This window comes from Plectropomus leopardus, chromosome 12 (assembly GCF_026936395.1).
Source record: "Plectropomus leopardus strain MGB_pleo_1.0 chromosome 12, ASM2693639v1, whole genome shotgun sequence".
Classification (NCBI taxonomy): domain Eukaryota; kingdom Metazoa; phylum Chordata; class Actinopteri; order Perciformes; family Serranidae; genus Plectropomus; species Plectropomus leopardus.
This window is the reverse complement of record NC_142187.1, coordinates 17,025,907-17,040,216: the sequence shown is the minus strand read 5'-3', so window position 1 is coordinate 17,040,216 and position 14,310 is coordinate 17,025,907. Positions and strand designations below refer to the sequence as shown.

General features: G+C 40.1%; 1 protein-coding gene across 1 annotated transcript in view; it reads right to left on the bottom strand.

Moving 5' to 3' along the window:
- LOC121951212 (rap guanine nucleotide exchange factor 4-like) overlaps positions 1–13,961 on the bottom strand; it is a 30,997-nt gene extending 17,036 nt beyond the window's left edge. Inside the window, exons 1-4 of the mRNA XM_042497463.2 lie at positions 13,057–13,961; positions 8,722–8,864; positions 6,776–6,864; positions 4,406–4,552 (exon numbers count right to left, since the gene is read on the bottom strand). Coding sequence (XP_042353397.1) covers positions 4,406–4,552; positions 6,776–6,864; positions 8,722–8,864; positions 13,057–13,124 — 447 coding nt within the window. The 5' untranslated portion in view covers positions 13,125–13,961. The remainder of the gene's footprint in view (positions 1–4,405; positions 4,553–6,775; positions 6,865–8,721; positions 8,865–13,056) is intronic.
- Positions 13,962–14,310: the final 349 nt, after the last annotated feature.

Sequence of the window (14,310 nt, the reverse complement as noted above, 5' to 3'; positions counted from 1 at the left end):
TCAGACTCACCTGAGGTAACACAAATTTAGCCGCCTAATGCTGCAGGGATTGAAACCCCAGAGAGCTGCCCTCTGCTCCTTTACAACTCACACACAAGCCACCAGATAGCATCCTGCTCACAACAAGCTGCTCTCTTCCTCTCTCTCTCTCTCTCACACACTCACACACACACACACAGTCGCTCCAGTGTATTCCTCAGTCTCTCACTCTCCCTCTCTCGCTTTGATTGAGCCAAGAACCAAACCACTTTTCTCTCACAGGTTACCACGGTGATCCGAGTCTCTGTATGGCAGAGCTACTCTAGTGGAGGAGGAGGAAGAGAGGGAGAGAGACAGAGAAAGGAGACAGAAGAGGGAAAGAAAGGAGTAGTGAGGGTGAGGATGGAAAGCAAGGAGAGGAAGGAGGCTGGCAAAAGACACAACAAGGCCAATAGAGGAAGAGAGGAAGTGGGCAAGAGAAAATGTAGAGCAGGTGAAAGGGGAAGAAAGACTTACAATACCAGTCTGCCACAGTGCAGGCAAACTGGTCTGCTGTGTGATATACTGTTTGTTTACGGGTTGGCACATATGTGTCAGAAACAACACACTGTTTTACATTTACGTCATGTTTATTCATCCCCACTTTCACTTGGCATTAGAATTATGGAGCTGTGCTTTTTTCATCTTTTCATCAAACACATGATTGCATTCATCATTTTGCTTTCTAGTCCTCGTCACACTCAAGCACATGCAAACAAATTAGTCCATGCGCACACACACACACACACACACACACACACACACACACACACACACACACACACACACACAAGGATCCTTTTACTATGAGCTGAATGAGATTTAAAACAGGACAACCTCAGGCTATGTTTTCTGCTCCATGTCTACTGTCCTAAAATAGACAGCAGATAAGGAGCCTGAGTGCACTTAGCTGACAAACAAACACACAACAAGCCCAATAATAAGATGGCACACATGCTTTAATAACCAATTATTGTCCCATCACCCTTTTACATCCTCCTGAGTCATAAAGTGGAGGCATCACATTTTAGTAAACCCAATTTCTATTAGTCTAGTAATAACAACACAGAGAGGGTCATTTTTTAAAATAAATCTAAACAGTGAACAGATAAATCTGTTTTATGCTGACACCGGGAACAGAAAAGCCATCAAAGCAGCATTCATTTTTAGAGCAATATTTTACACAAAGGGTTTGTCAACAGGGAAACATGGCCCACAGTCATATCAATTTTTGATTCAAAACAAAACGGTTGCTGTTATGCCTTTCACATCTTTTGACACCATCACTTAACTGTGAGCTCTGAAAAATGTTAACCCATGTATAACCCATGAGCAACGTCAGCTACAAGAAACCCACATTTTCAGGACCAAAAAATGCTGCATGGTTCAATCAATATTTAATACACTGAAAAAGCTTAGTGGATATCTGTCTGCTGTTACTAATTGGAGCAGTAACTAAAGCCTCATATGCTTTGGCAACTGGTTGCTCAGTAAAACTAAACGTGGGTCAAAAAATTTGTGTTGGGTGCTCAGTGAAAACGGGAAACAACATGTTTTTAATGCCCTAATGAAGACCAGCAGTGGCTGAAACATGATGGCTTTTTTAATAGCCACTAATATAAAGGCTTTTTATAAAATTCCTCCTTGTTTTCCACATTCAACATTTTGGGCTGCCTGGATATTCGTCCTGTTTATCCTCACATACTTAACTTCATCACTGTAATGTTTCACATTAGCTAACACTTAGAGCTATATCAGCTTATGCTCTGACATAGGTCTGATCAACCAAAAGCTACACTGTAAAAATATTTGTGTGCTGAAATATAAAGTTTAGACTTTTTTATGTTTCCAGTACCTTGCCAAGTCCTGCATCACATTAGCTAGTAGAAATAAAAGCCTACACTTCAACGAGTGCTGATTTTACATTGCACTCCGATAATACCTGCAGACTCATGATAGACTGTTTTAAAAAAGAAAGAAAAAGAAGATATATTGTTTTTTGATTAATGCATTCCTCTTCCTTGTCAAAACGTGGTGCTTACATTACCCACAATGCAACACCACCACTGACAGTTGGGTCACAGATTTCAGCATGTTACGCTAGTTAGGGCTGGGCGATAGGGAAAAAAAAATCAAAACTATATTTTTTAACAAATTCCCTGATATTGCTACTGCAATGATGTTGTTGGGTTGGCTATTGGTGCTTTCACAAAACATTTACACAATGATATATTTTAATCAAAATTATCAGTAATGTAAAAATTATGATTAAGCAGTTAAAGGCAAATAATAGAACAGCTAGAACAGTCTGGTAAATTCAGATAATCCCATCACTTAACTATACTGCAGCCTTTAAAACCAGGAAAACCAGAAGTTATGATATTACAATATTCAAAATCTAAGATGACATCTAGTCTCACATCACGATATCAATATACTGCACAGCTCTGATGCTTGTAGCAGATAATGTAGCCTTGAGGCGCTATCTTCATGCATAACTAAGGAGCAGGCTCCAGAGGTCTGGTGAACTTACTTCTTTCTTTATCCACACCCTGATTTAATTTCTTTCTCAAACTTGTAGCCCTAACTGATGCTGACTCAATTGACATCACTTTGGGATTTTTTTTCAGACTTCACACAGCTCCCTCTGAAGCCAAAAAAGGCTTTATGCAGCTTTTTGGCAGACTCTGTTGTGTAAAAATCTGTGTGGTAAGTCCAGCCAGCTTCATTTGAAGTCAGTGGCGTGCTTAGGGTGAATGAGTGTCCTTCAGCTAAGTTCAAGGTCGGATTTTGGTATGGTGAAACAACCTTGAGCAAGACACTTAATGTGAACTAAAACAAGCAAAAAGCCTACTTAAAAGTAGAAATAAAATGTCCCATGACAGTTATAAGCATATGACAAGCAATGTATGAAAGGAAAAAAACTAAAACCAAAGACTAAATTAACTTAAAATCTCAAAGAAAACAGGATCTTTTGGATATGACAGCACAAAATAAGAGCCTGCCTGACCAAACAACACAGCACCTTCTCTGTAAGAGGGACCCAGTGAATGGAGAGGCTAACCTCAGCAAGGAGGCCCACAGAGAGGCAACTACTACAATGCCGACTCTCAAACAAGATACCATCACCCAGGCCAAAGCCATGTCACTGAGGCTCAATCTCCCAATTTGTATGATATAGTGTCTGTTTGCAATATCCAATATATATCTGCTGACTGGGAGGTATTATATTGTGGACAGGAGTCATCTCAGTCATTCAATACTACACTATTATTGGCTTTATTTCCCCCTTAGGTATGATGCATCTTATTGATGGAAATTATATCTGCAGCATACCACTATTAGCCAGGGATATCAATACTCTTATCTATTGTAAAGCTCCCATTGTATGACCTTTTAATGTTAGAGTACAAAAAAGGTGACTTGCTGCAGTGTCTGTCTGCACTGTTGTAATTTCATTTGCTTCATATGTGCTGCCAGTTAATTCCACTAATGTCAGCAATCTCTTTATGTCATCTTCTCATGAATACAGATCTTTGTCATCCATTTATTGACATATATGTATGTTTTATTCACATTCTTTATCTGACTTCTCATAGCAGGAAAAGCAGTAATGATGTTAATTAACAAAAAAATGAGCTGTTAATGTGAATTAATTCCACCTGTGCTTTTCTTGCAGTGACCTGTCAAAAATGTCTGCTGTTTTCACAACCTTAATGACAATTACTCAGCTCTGCGCGCCTTAGGGTACCTTCACTTTACCGTTGTAACACAATCAAAATGTGTTGATATCGAGTTTTAAGTACCTGAGCCCAGGAGGAAACCTAAGCACACAGCTGTAATATTTATGGCGGTGCAAGTATGAGTATTTTGGATGCAATGTGCATCAGAGTCAGACAATAAAAAAGAAGCCAAGGGATCTCTGCACTTATCAATTTTAGATTCCCCACACACTGCCTGCCGTAAACATATAACACTGACTGTATATTGTTGTTGACCCATCCTTTCTCGTACTGTAAATAATGCACTAAGCCAGCAAGCCTTGAAAACAAAACATCCAGTACCGCATACAGGCACACACGGCATGTATCAAACATACACACTCCTCCCTCTCCCTCTCGTTATGCCTTTATCAGTTTATTGTGGTGTGTCACCTGAGGCATGCATCTAATAGGTGGAACAGAAGGCACCATTATGGTGGACAGCCCTCTTGTGGTTAAAGGCACAATTACAGAGGAAGGTTGTCTGAAAAGTGTACTGTAGTATCAAAAGGAAAGATGGAAAGCTTTAGGTACGCTACCAGGACAGAGTTCATGCTGAATCATGCAGTTCCAGCTCTCACTCACAGCTACATACGGCACAGTAGCTCATACAGTTTGTCTCTCACCTCCCAGAGGCTCTTGAATTCCCTCTGTTCGATGCGGAGCAGCTCGCTGGTCTCTCTGCTGACAATGGTAGCGTGGCGTGGTGTGTTGTCCAGGATGGACTCCCCAAACGCTGTCCCGATCCCCAGTGTACAGATAGTAACTGCATCCTGCACACAAACACAAAATATTTGTTTAAAACACTGCTTGTTAGAGAATGACTTTGCGGGAATCAATTTCAAGGATAACTTTGGTATTTTTCTACCTAGAGCCTATTTTCCCAAATTTCTGTGTCTAAGTGACTAATGGAGACAGCTTTTTTTGAATGTGGTCCAGTACTGAGAACGCTGCGAAAAACAGCACAGAAACAGGCTGCAATGTAACATCCAAGGGCAATTATGTACCGTCAAATTACATTCACTTAAAGAGCTTGTTTTTACCACCAACCGGCTTAGATTGTAAGTGTCCGACAACATTATGGACAGGATCCCTACAGAGGGTGACTTTTTTGTTAAAGAGCAGGATTCTTATTGTTCAACTAGATACGACCTCAAAATCGCAACTGGCAAACCCACATGACTCCATTTAAAAAAAGAATAATTTTAGCGCGTAGTCGGCATATCTTGGCATCTAACTGGTTAAATTACAGGTTTATTTCATTCAAATCAGAATTGGCAATTGTTGAAACAGTGGAAAGACAACCCAGAAAGGCTTTTGTGAGTTTTAGTTTGTTTCTGTAGAGTCTGAATTAACTGTGTGTTATAACCAAAAAATCGCTGTTTATTCAAATTGAATTTAGTGGGTTTGGTAATCGCGATTAGGGGCTGCTTCTGGTTAAACAAAAACTATCTTACTCTTCAACATAAAGGTCTATTTCTTCCCAAATTGTTGTCTAACACTTAAAAATAACAATCTGAGCCTGTCAGTCACTAAAACAAGCACTTTCAGTCGATGTAATTTCATTGTGCATAATTGCCCCCAGTGGTAGCATTGCAGCCTGTTTCACAGCTGCTGGCTGCAGGGCTCTCTCTCTATACTGGACCAATTTCAAAAATTGTTGTTCCCATCAGTCACTGAAACACAAAAACATGGGAAAACAGGGTCATTGTTGAAAAATACCAACGTTACCGTTTAAAAAAAGATTAAATGAGTCTTTCCACTGGGGTACTTGTGGCTGAATATCTCAACTATGACACCGCTGGGGCTTTAACCAACTATTATTTTCATAATTTTGATTAATCATTTGATCCACATAACATCAGAAAACTTTTAAAATACCCCACACAACTGACAACGGCGCCCAAGATGATGATAAACACCTTGTTTTGTCCAATCAATAGTCGAAAATCCACAAATACTAAACTCAGTATCACGGTAAGACAAGGAAAAGCAGGATCTGTTCACACTTTGGAAGCTTAAGCAAGAGCATGTTTAAATTCTCTCTTTAAAAAAAAAAGACAAAAAAAGTATCACAATATTTGCAGATTCATTTTCTGTCGATTGACCAATCGCTGCAGGCCCAGACACAGCAGTAGCAAAAGAATATATCAAAATGTTTGCTTCATAAAATGGACAGACATGAGGAGCAGATAAATTAATATATGATAAATAATGCAAATAAATTCAAATATGAGGAACTGGTAAATGGAGTCTCCTGTAAAGAAAATATCTCTGGGTGCTGTATATAATTGGACAGACTGGAGGCCAGTGAACGAACACACACACACACACACACACACACACACACACACACACACACACACACACACACACACACACACACACACACAGACTCCACTGATTTAGACAAATATTCAGCATGCTATGGAAACCTTTTCAGCTGTCCTAACTGACATTTCCAATATAGCCACAGAAACTAGGCCACCAATGGCACTTTAGGGCTACATACATGAAAAGGACGTTTCACAATGGAGGGGCTTCTTATCTCCTTCTTTAACAGGCAACAAATCCTCTCTTTCTCTCTCTTTACAAAAACGTCACTCTTCTCCTCGACTGTGTATGTACACCATAACCCTATTTCCACACTCTGGCATGAAGGGTATAACATGTAGCTGAAGGCGCAAGTCTCGGTAGAGTTGTTTTCTGTGCCGTGGCAGCTTTGCTCTGGCATATTTAAGCAGGGAGACATGAGCTAATGCACTGGAACAATATCAGCACTGAGGAGAGTCGTACAGATCTAGCTCTCTTACACCGGCAGCAGGAAATTTCAGATTTCACCCCCCGTAGTGTCCAAGATTCAAGACTCAATTCGCTCATTTGTGATTCAAAGGATTTACAGGAAACACAGAAGGTACAGTTACACAGCAGCACAAGTGAAACTAAGCAAGATTTTATGTATGACGCTCTAATCTGATTCCTGAACTTGATCTTACCTGGTGGTTGGCAGTTTCTGACACTTTAACATCCAGAGAGCCAGACAGGACAGCGTACCAGCTGGTGCCTATGTCTCCCTGTCGAAACACTACAGATAATAAAATACGTTAACAACTAAAGAGTGCTGATGAAAAAACAGACGACTGTCGGCATGTCATGATAACAGTCATTCAGTAATCAACACCAATACCAGTAAAATTCCATTATTCTCAATACCCATTTCAATGTCACGGTAAAAATTAAGAATAAAATACAACAAATCTGTTGTACATAAACACACTTTACATTTAATTTAAATTTTACTACAAACCCCTGATAATCCACCTCAAAAGTAAGTAATAGTCTATGTGGATTCATGATTTTGATGTATTTATCTATGGCTTACACTCAGACTTTTACATTGGTTTTGCTACATGTCATAGTGCTGGCATGATATCAAGTTTTTAACTACACAGTTAGCGTGGAGAAAAGAATTCACAATAACATTACTGTGAAATTTGTAGAAAATCTGGAAAAAAAACAACAATAATAATAAAAAAAATGATACTGAAAATCCTATCAATCAAATTCATCATGAATTTTGTTTTTTTATATTTTTGGGTAAATGAATTACACCCAAAATTCAAGTGCAGGGAGTTGAAGAGGGAGACAAAGCAAGAAAGAAAAGACACAAAGTGCTGGATTATTTACACAATATTATCATATGCGTAGTATTAAAATTATATCAATATTTTGTTTTTTTAATATCATAGTTATTGTCAATCCCTACTTCAGAAGATGACACGTTTAAAATGCTTGTTTGTTTTTTTTAATTTAGTTGCATTTTTTAGTTGAATATCTTAACACAGAAAGTTTCTTCTCCAAAATGGAGAAAATCTTTTCCAAATCGTTCTTGTGTTACTTTGATACAAATTCAAAAAGATGCTAAATATCTGTATGCTGGATAATCCACCAGTATGTTAGCAAAGGCTTTAGACCTTATGTACTTACTTTGTAAGAAAATAAACAACTCTTTTCCCAAATGGTGAAAAGTTTTTTATTATATATGCTTGAAAAGAAAAGGAAATGCCTGTTCTAAGTTTTAATAAAAAAACAGAAACAATAGGTGCAAAGGTGAGTTCATCGAGAAAAGCAGTGTTATAGGTCATTTATGAGGCTTCTCAAATGTGAGGACTTGCAGCTTTTCTCGGTTTTATGGGTGTGAATATCTAAATGAAAATCTCTTTAAAGACAATTTTGTAACATTTTACAGACAAGACAAATATTTGTAAATTGAACAATAATGCTATAATCATTAGTTGCAGCCACATAGAGGCTTTGTCAGGACAGTGGTCAAATGTGCTTTCATTCATAATTACAAAATGTGTTTGTTTATTTGCTTGTTTTAAAAAAGGCTGGTGTAATTTGTAAGCAGAGAGGCATGTCCACCACAACAATCTAATGCATAACGCTTAAGTCTTAAAGGGACAGTTAACCCCTAAATCAAAAATACATATTTTGCCTCTTCCCTGTAGTGCTACTTATCAATCTAGATTGTTTTGGTGTGAGCTGCTGAACACTAGAGATATTTTCCATAGTGATGTCTGCCTTCTCTCTAATATAACTGAACTAGATTATATTAAGCTTTTGGTGCTCAAACCAACAAATAACAAACAAACATAAATCGTATTTTTGACTCTGGGGCGAACTGTCCCTTTAAGATAAAGCAAAGGGATCTTCTGCAGCATGACTGTCTTAAAATGACAAACTGTATATTGATGCTTAACTATGGAGAGCTATTCTGAGTCTGAAGCATCTATTGTACACAAAAGCACAACCGTACTATTTTATAATCCAACTGTATTATTATGTTTGGAGGTGTGTGTGTGTGTGTGTGTGTGTGTGTGTGTGTGTGTGTGTGTGTGTGTGTGTGTGTGTGTGTGTGTGTGTGTGTGTGTGTACATACATGTGATGCCTTTCTCCAGGCATTCATAGAAGGCACAGGCACAGATCTGCAGTAAGAGTGGAGGTGGGAACCTATGGAAAGCTTTGACCTCTCTCAGTCTGGTCAGAATAATATCCACATCCTCTCCCGAACGCTCTGAGGGCCTGTGCAGAGAAGAGCCATTGTTAGATCCAACATTAGATATTAAACCATGTCAGTGGATTCTCATGATTTGACCCACTAACTGCTAAACTATTTTAAACAAAATGATTAACTAAATGTTGTAACTTGTTCACTGTGATGGATTATTTATCCTAAGTGAGTCCACTGCTGTGTAGAGTGTAAGAAATACATCAGAAACCCACAGTATGCTTTGGAGAGCGGTTAACACTACTGTTAAATATTCGCAATCAGCAGTTAATGGACTAAAACATGAAAAAATGTTTGATATTGTCCTTTAAGATAAAAGCAAGCTCTGCTGTTTTAACGTTATCTATGTTGTGTGTGCACACACCACTTCATTGTCTCGGCCTGGTGTCTTAGCGATAACAGCGTAGAGCCGCAGGCGTTACTTCGCTCAGCTTAGACCCCCCACAGGGTGTTGATGTAAGATCTCATTTGTACTGCTGCTATTTCTAATACGCTTAAATCTGAACACACACACACACACGGCAGCATGTCATTATTGGACGTCTCCACGAGTGCGCAGACACAAGAAGACACACAGAAGTTGGATCTGAGAGCTTAAACATTCTGTTCTGCGATGTGGCGGGCAAAAACCACAGAGCCAAAACGTTTCAGAGTTACACACACTGCAGTTAGCCCTATTCATTCACTTATTTTCATTTGCTAGTGACTCATCCTTGCACGTGTGTGTGTTCATACAGAATAGCTAATGCACTGTGGGCTTCTTCCTTCACAGATGAGAGGCTGTCTATACCCTCTCCTCCTTCAGCTCCTTCCTCTTCCCTCACTCCCAGCTCTCTCCTCTTTGTGTGCCTCCACTAAACATTTTTCTAGTCTCATCCATTTTTCTCCTCTCTCAAGACTTCCCTTGTTTCTCTCCAGAACACAGGATGGAAACGAACAAATGACCCTCTTTCTTCTTTAAGCTGCCCATTTTCTCTTCTCCATTACTAGCACCTCCCTCTATCCATTAAGTCGCACCACTAACACACCCGCACTCACCATCCTCCCATTATTATCCCTTTATTTCGGCTTTGCAAGCTCACAGGCAGCGATGACTCCCCTTTTACCCACACGCACATGTACATACAGAGATAAACACACATATATTTGTGTCCCCCAGCAGGAGTAGATTGTCCTTCGTAGCTGGGACGGTTCTCCCAGATAAACACAGACTTAGCCCAAAGGGCTGCACTGCACATCACATCTTCCAGTCCCACAACATCTGCCACGAGCTCAGGGCCATTACAGATGGGTCTTTTCTTTCTCTCTGTCTTTTCATCCCTTTTTTTTGTCTCTGACTCATCCTCCCATCATCCTCCTACTGCCTGCGTATTGGCCCTCGGTGCTCCGACACAGCGTCATATACCAGTGTAGGCTGGGTTAGTGGTTTAGACAGGTGGACTCCCACGCACTGCAATTGGGAGAGACAAGGAGGTTAACTCTTCAGGGATGAATGGGCAATACCAGCATCACCCTTCACCTATCTGTCGACAATGAAACTGTTAATATCCGTCAGTTATAATCCCCTCAGTGAATCCTTGTCCTTTTCTCTTTGTCATTGTCCCGTGCATGCTTTCTCCCTGCCTGTCCAGAGGAATCTGCCTCCTCTGTTGGTGTGAGACGGATGTGACCTGAGAGCTGTTCACCTTGTCTTACTCTCCCTCCTGTCTCTCCTCCTTGGCTTCTCCCTTCCTCAGCCTCCACCCCTCACCCTTCATGTCAGCAGAAATCTCAGCTTTCAACCACAAATAATGGCCACACACAAGCATGCAGGATTTACAAATCGACCGGCACACTGAAGAGAAAATCAAGAGACACCAGAAGGTTCTGCAGATTGTTTATGGAAACATCCATCTGGAAAATTCACTGTTTCCAGACAAATAAATCATAGGTTGATTTGTGGCGGCCAAGCAAAATGTCAGATAGCCTCGACACAAACAAGATTTCCTGAGGTGGCAGATTAACACGTCACTGTAGCAGAGATACCCTTGCATTGTATGTTCATATGCAGCTCTTTCAACACCCATCTGTATCACCACTTACAACCTGACATCCTGTTAAAACACTGACTATTTAATCAGCATAAGCACAGCTCAGGTTACAATGCATTATTTAAAAATGACTCATCAAATTACTCATCTAGCAGTGTCATATTTGCAAATTATCCTACATAATGCAGCCTATGTTTTAGACAACGGGAGACTTTTTTTCCTTGAAAATTCCTTTTGTCTGAGACTTATTGTTTGTCATGTAATCTGAAAGCATGTGAACTGGGCACGGTGCTGTCTGCTTCTGTTTTCCTGCAGCACAGGAACATTAAACCTCAGCTGGCATCTGGACCAGTGCTATATGTGTGTGATGACTGGACCATCTATAACCCGCCTGGGGCAAAACAAATCTGATCTAATCTCACATGCTTCACACTCACCGGCAATAAATGTCTCTGGCCAGATATATTAGGGACAGTCGTATCTTAACCTCTTGTCTTTCCTTCAGCCCCCCCCCCCAACTTGCTCACATCAACAGTTAGTCCAGATGAAAGCTCTCAAACACGCACACTGATGGATATTGATTGAATGAGGAGGTGCATAGCTGAGGAGCACTGAGTGCTCAACAATAAGATCCTGTCCAGTCTAATCTTACAACCATGGCTGCCCCCACTGATACCCATCTACTGCTGCATATCTGCTGCATTTAATGTAAAAAAAATTCAGTACTATAGTGTGTTGTTTTTTATCCCGTGACACCAGATTGGACAGCTATTGTGAACATTTTAGTGCAGTAATGATTTTATGTCATATGTTACCCAATTGTACACATTCAACAACAAATTACACCCAACTAACACGGAAACAGTTGGACAATTGATCAATACGTCAATCAACAGAAAATAGATTGGCAAAAAAAAGAGACTTAAATTCATTTTAAAGCAAAATACCAGAGAATGAGTGGTTCCAGAGTCTCAAATGTGACTATATAGTGGTTTTTACAAGTCTTTTACTGTAGCAAATTGAATATCTTTGGGTTTTTGACTTTTGGTCACACAGAACATGCACTGTGAGGACATCACCTTCGGCTCTAGAAAACTATGGACAGACATTTTTCACAATTTTATGATATTTTACACACCAAAAAATGAATCAATCATTCAAGAAATAATCAGAAGATTAATCAAATATTAAAATAACCAATAATTGCAGCCCTATGCTAAATGACTTTAATCAATGACAAATTACAGCATTATATTTAGATCATGCATCTGGTATAATTACAGGTGTGGATGAGACAAGATGGTAGCTTCAGGTTGCCAATAGTAACATGAGGATGTGTCATAGTGAGGTGTATAGCTTACAGTGTGTGTGGGTGTGAGCTGTGGGGTGTGTGTAATATGTATCATTGTTTGTTTTAGGTATGAGGAGCATCATCTACAGTAATTAGTGTATACCTGCCCTTTCATCGTCTTTATTTATTCAAGCCCTCTCCCTTGGATACTTTGCATTTTTGGCACAGTACCCATGCAGCATGGAACCTTTAATGTTAACTGAACAGATACAGAAAAAAGGTTTTCTAAAACGCTTCTAGATTGTTAATAAATCTGTAAATTGACTGTTCTGTATATTGACAGTTTTTCAAACCTGTTAAGTTAGACAAATACAGCCTTACATGCAGCATTGTGGCATAAATGACATAAAAAAAAACAATGCACTGCTCTGAGTCTAATTCCTTATTTTGAGGAAATCACCAACACACAAGCCATGGTAGCATTTCAAAAAAATATGTCTATTTGATTTAAGCAACTAGACATAAACCATCAGCCATCTATCACAGCCCATGCAGTGCAGACATACAAGTGAACCTCGAAGCCACCAACGCCTTTTTGACCGTGCAGATACAAAAACAGGATCTTTTTTTTAAATAAGAGGGTGTACATTGTCACACACTGCAGCCTTTACGATCACTACATTAGGGACATATATTCACTGAAAATGTCAGTAACCTACAGTACGCTAAAAAAAAAAAGGCGTATCATTTTATTGCACACACACTGCACACGCAGCGATCGCCGGTTGATCACGTTGACGCGGATGAATGAAAGAGAGAAAACACAATCGTTGCTGTGTGTGGATGCGCGGCGTGCAAATGTCGCGTGGAGTGAAATTCGCCCACCTTTTATCCAGACAGCAGATCCACTCCGCCGACGGAGACGAATTAGGGGACGTCTGCACCGCGACCATCTTCCCCGGTGGTGTGTCGGTGAACGCGGTGATGCTACCGGAGGAGGCTTCCCGGTTGTCGGTGGTCGTTAATGAATGTGAGCTCCGGCTGCGCCCCCTCCCCGCCCCTCTGCATCGAGCTGCCTCACACAACTGCTGCTGCTGCTGCTGCTGCTGCTGGCTTCATCATGGCATGCAGGCAGTCCGCCTATATGCAGTGGCGAACTTAACCATTTGGGGGCTCAAGGCCAGCAGTCATTTGGGGGGCCCCGTATCCATTGGTCTAATGTATTGTTAAACATGTCATCATTTACTTTGGTTTTCCAGAGGATGGCAGCAGGTTGATCGTGCGTTTTACTTTATCTTGTGACAACTACAAAGTGAGGATACCACACAAGACAATAAGAGATCAATTATGGAGACATGCAATGTACTGACTGACTGATCTCTTCCCCTCTCTCTCTCTGTGCTTTTGTCTCAGTCTCTCCTATCTTGTAAGCTTGTCTTCATATCTCCTACAACTCTATCTTCATCTCTACTCTGTGCTTCTATTCATATGTCCTACATCTCTCTGTCTTCACATCTCCTCTGTGCTTGTCTTCATATCTCCTACATCTCTCTGTCTTCATCTCTCCTCTGCACTTGTCTTCATATCTCCTACATCGGTCTTCATCTCTCCTCTGCGCTTGTCTTCATATCTCCTACATCTGTCCTCATCTCTCCTCTGTGCTTGTCTTCATATCCCCTACATCTCTTTGTCTACATCTCTCCTGTGTTTGTCTTCATATCTCCTACATGTCTTCATCTCTCCTCCGTGCTTGTCTTCATATCTCCTACATCTCCCTGTCTTCATCTTTCCTCTGTGCTTGTCTTCATATCTCTTATATCTTTCTGTCTTCATCTTTCTTCTCTGTGTTTTCAGAATCAGGTTTTATTATTATTATTATATTAAACATATTCACATTCATAAGGATTTTGATTTGGTGTCTTGGTGCAATTTAGGAAGAATAAAATGTATGGTTGTGCAGAACTTGGAGTTAAAGTGCAAATTACTTCAGTCTAAATAAATAAATTAACCTACAGTTTGCAGTGTAAAAAAATCCAGTGTGCGTTAATACAACGCATAAAAACTCTGGGGTGGGATTAGAGCCTGTGTCGTGTCATCTCTTTCTCTCTCTCCGTTTTGGCATCTAAAATTTGACGTTTC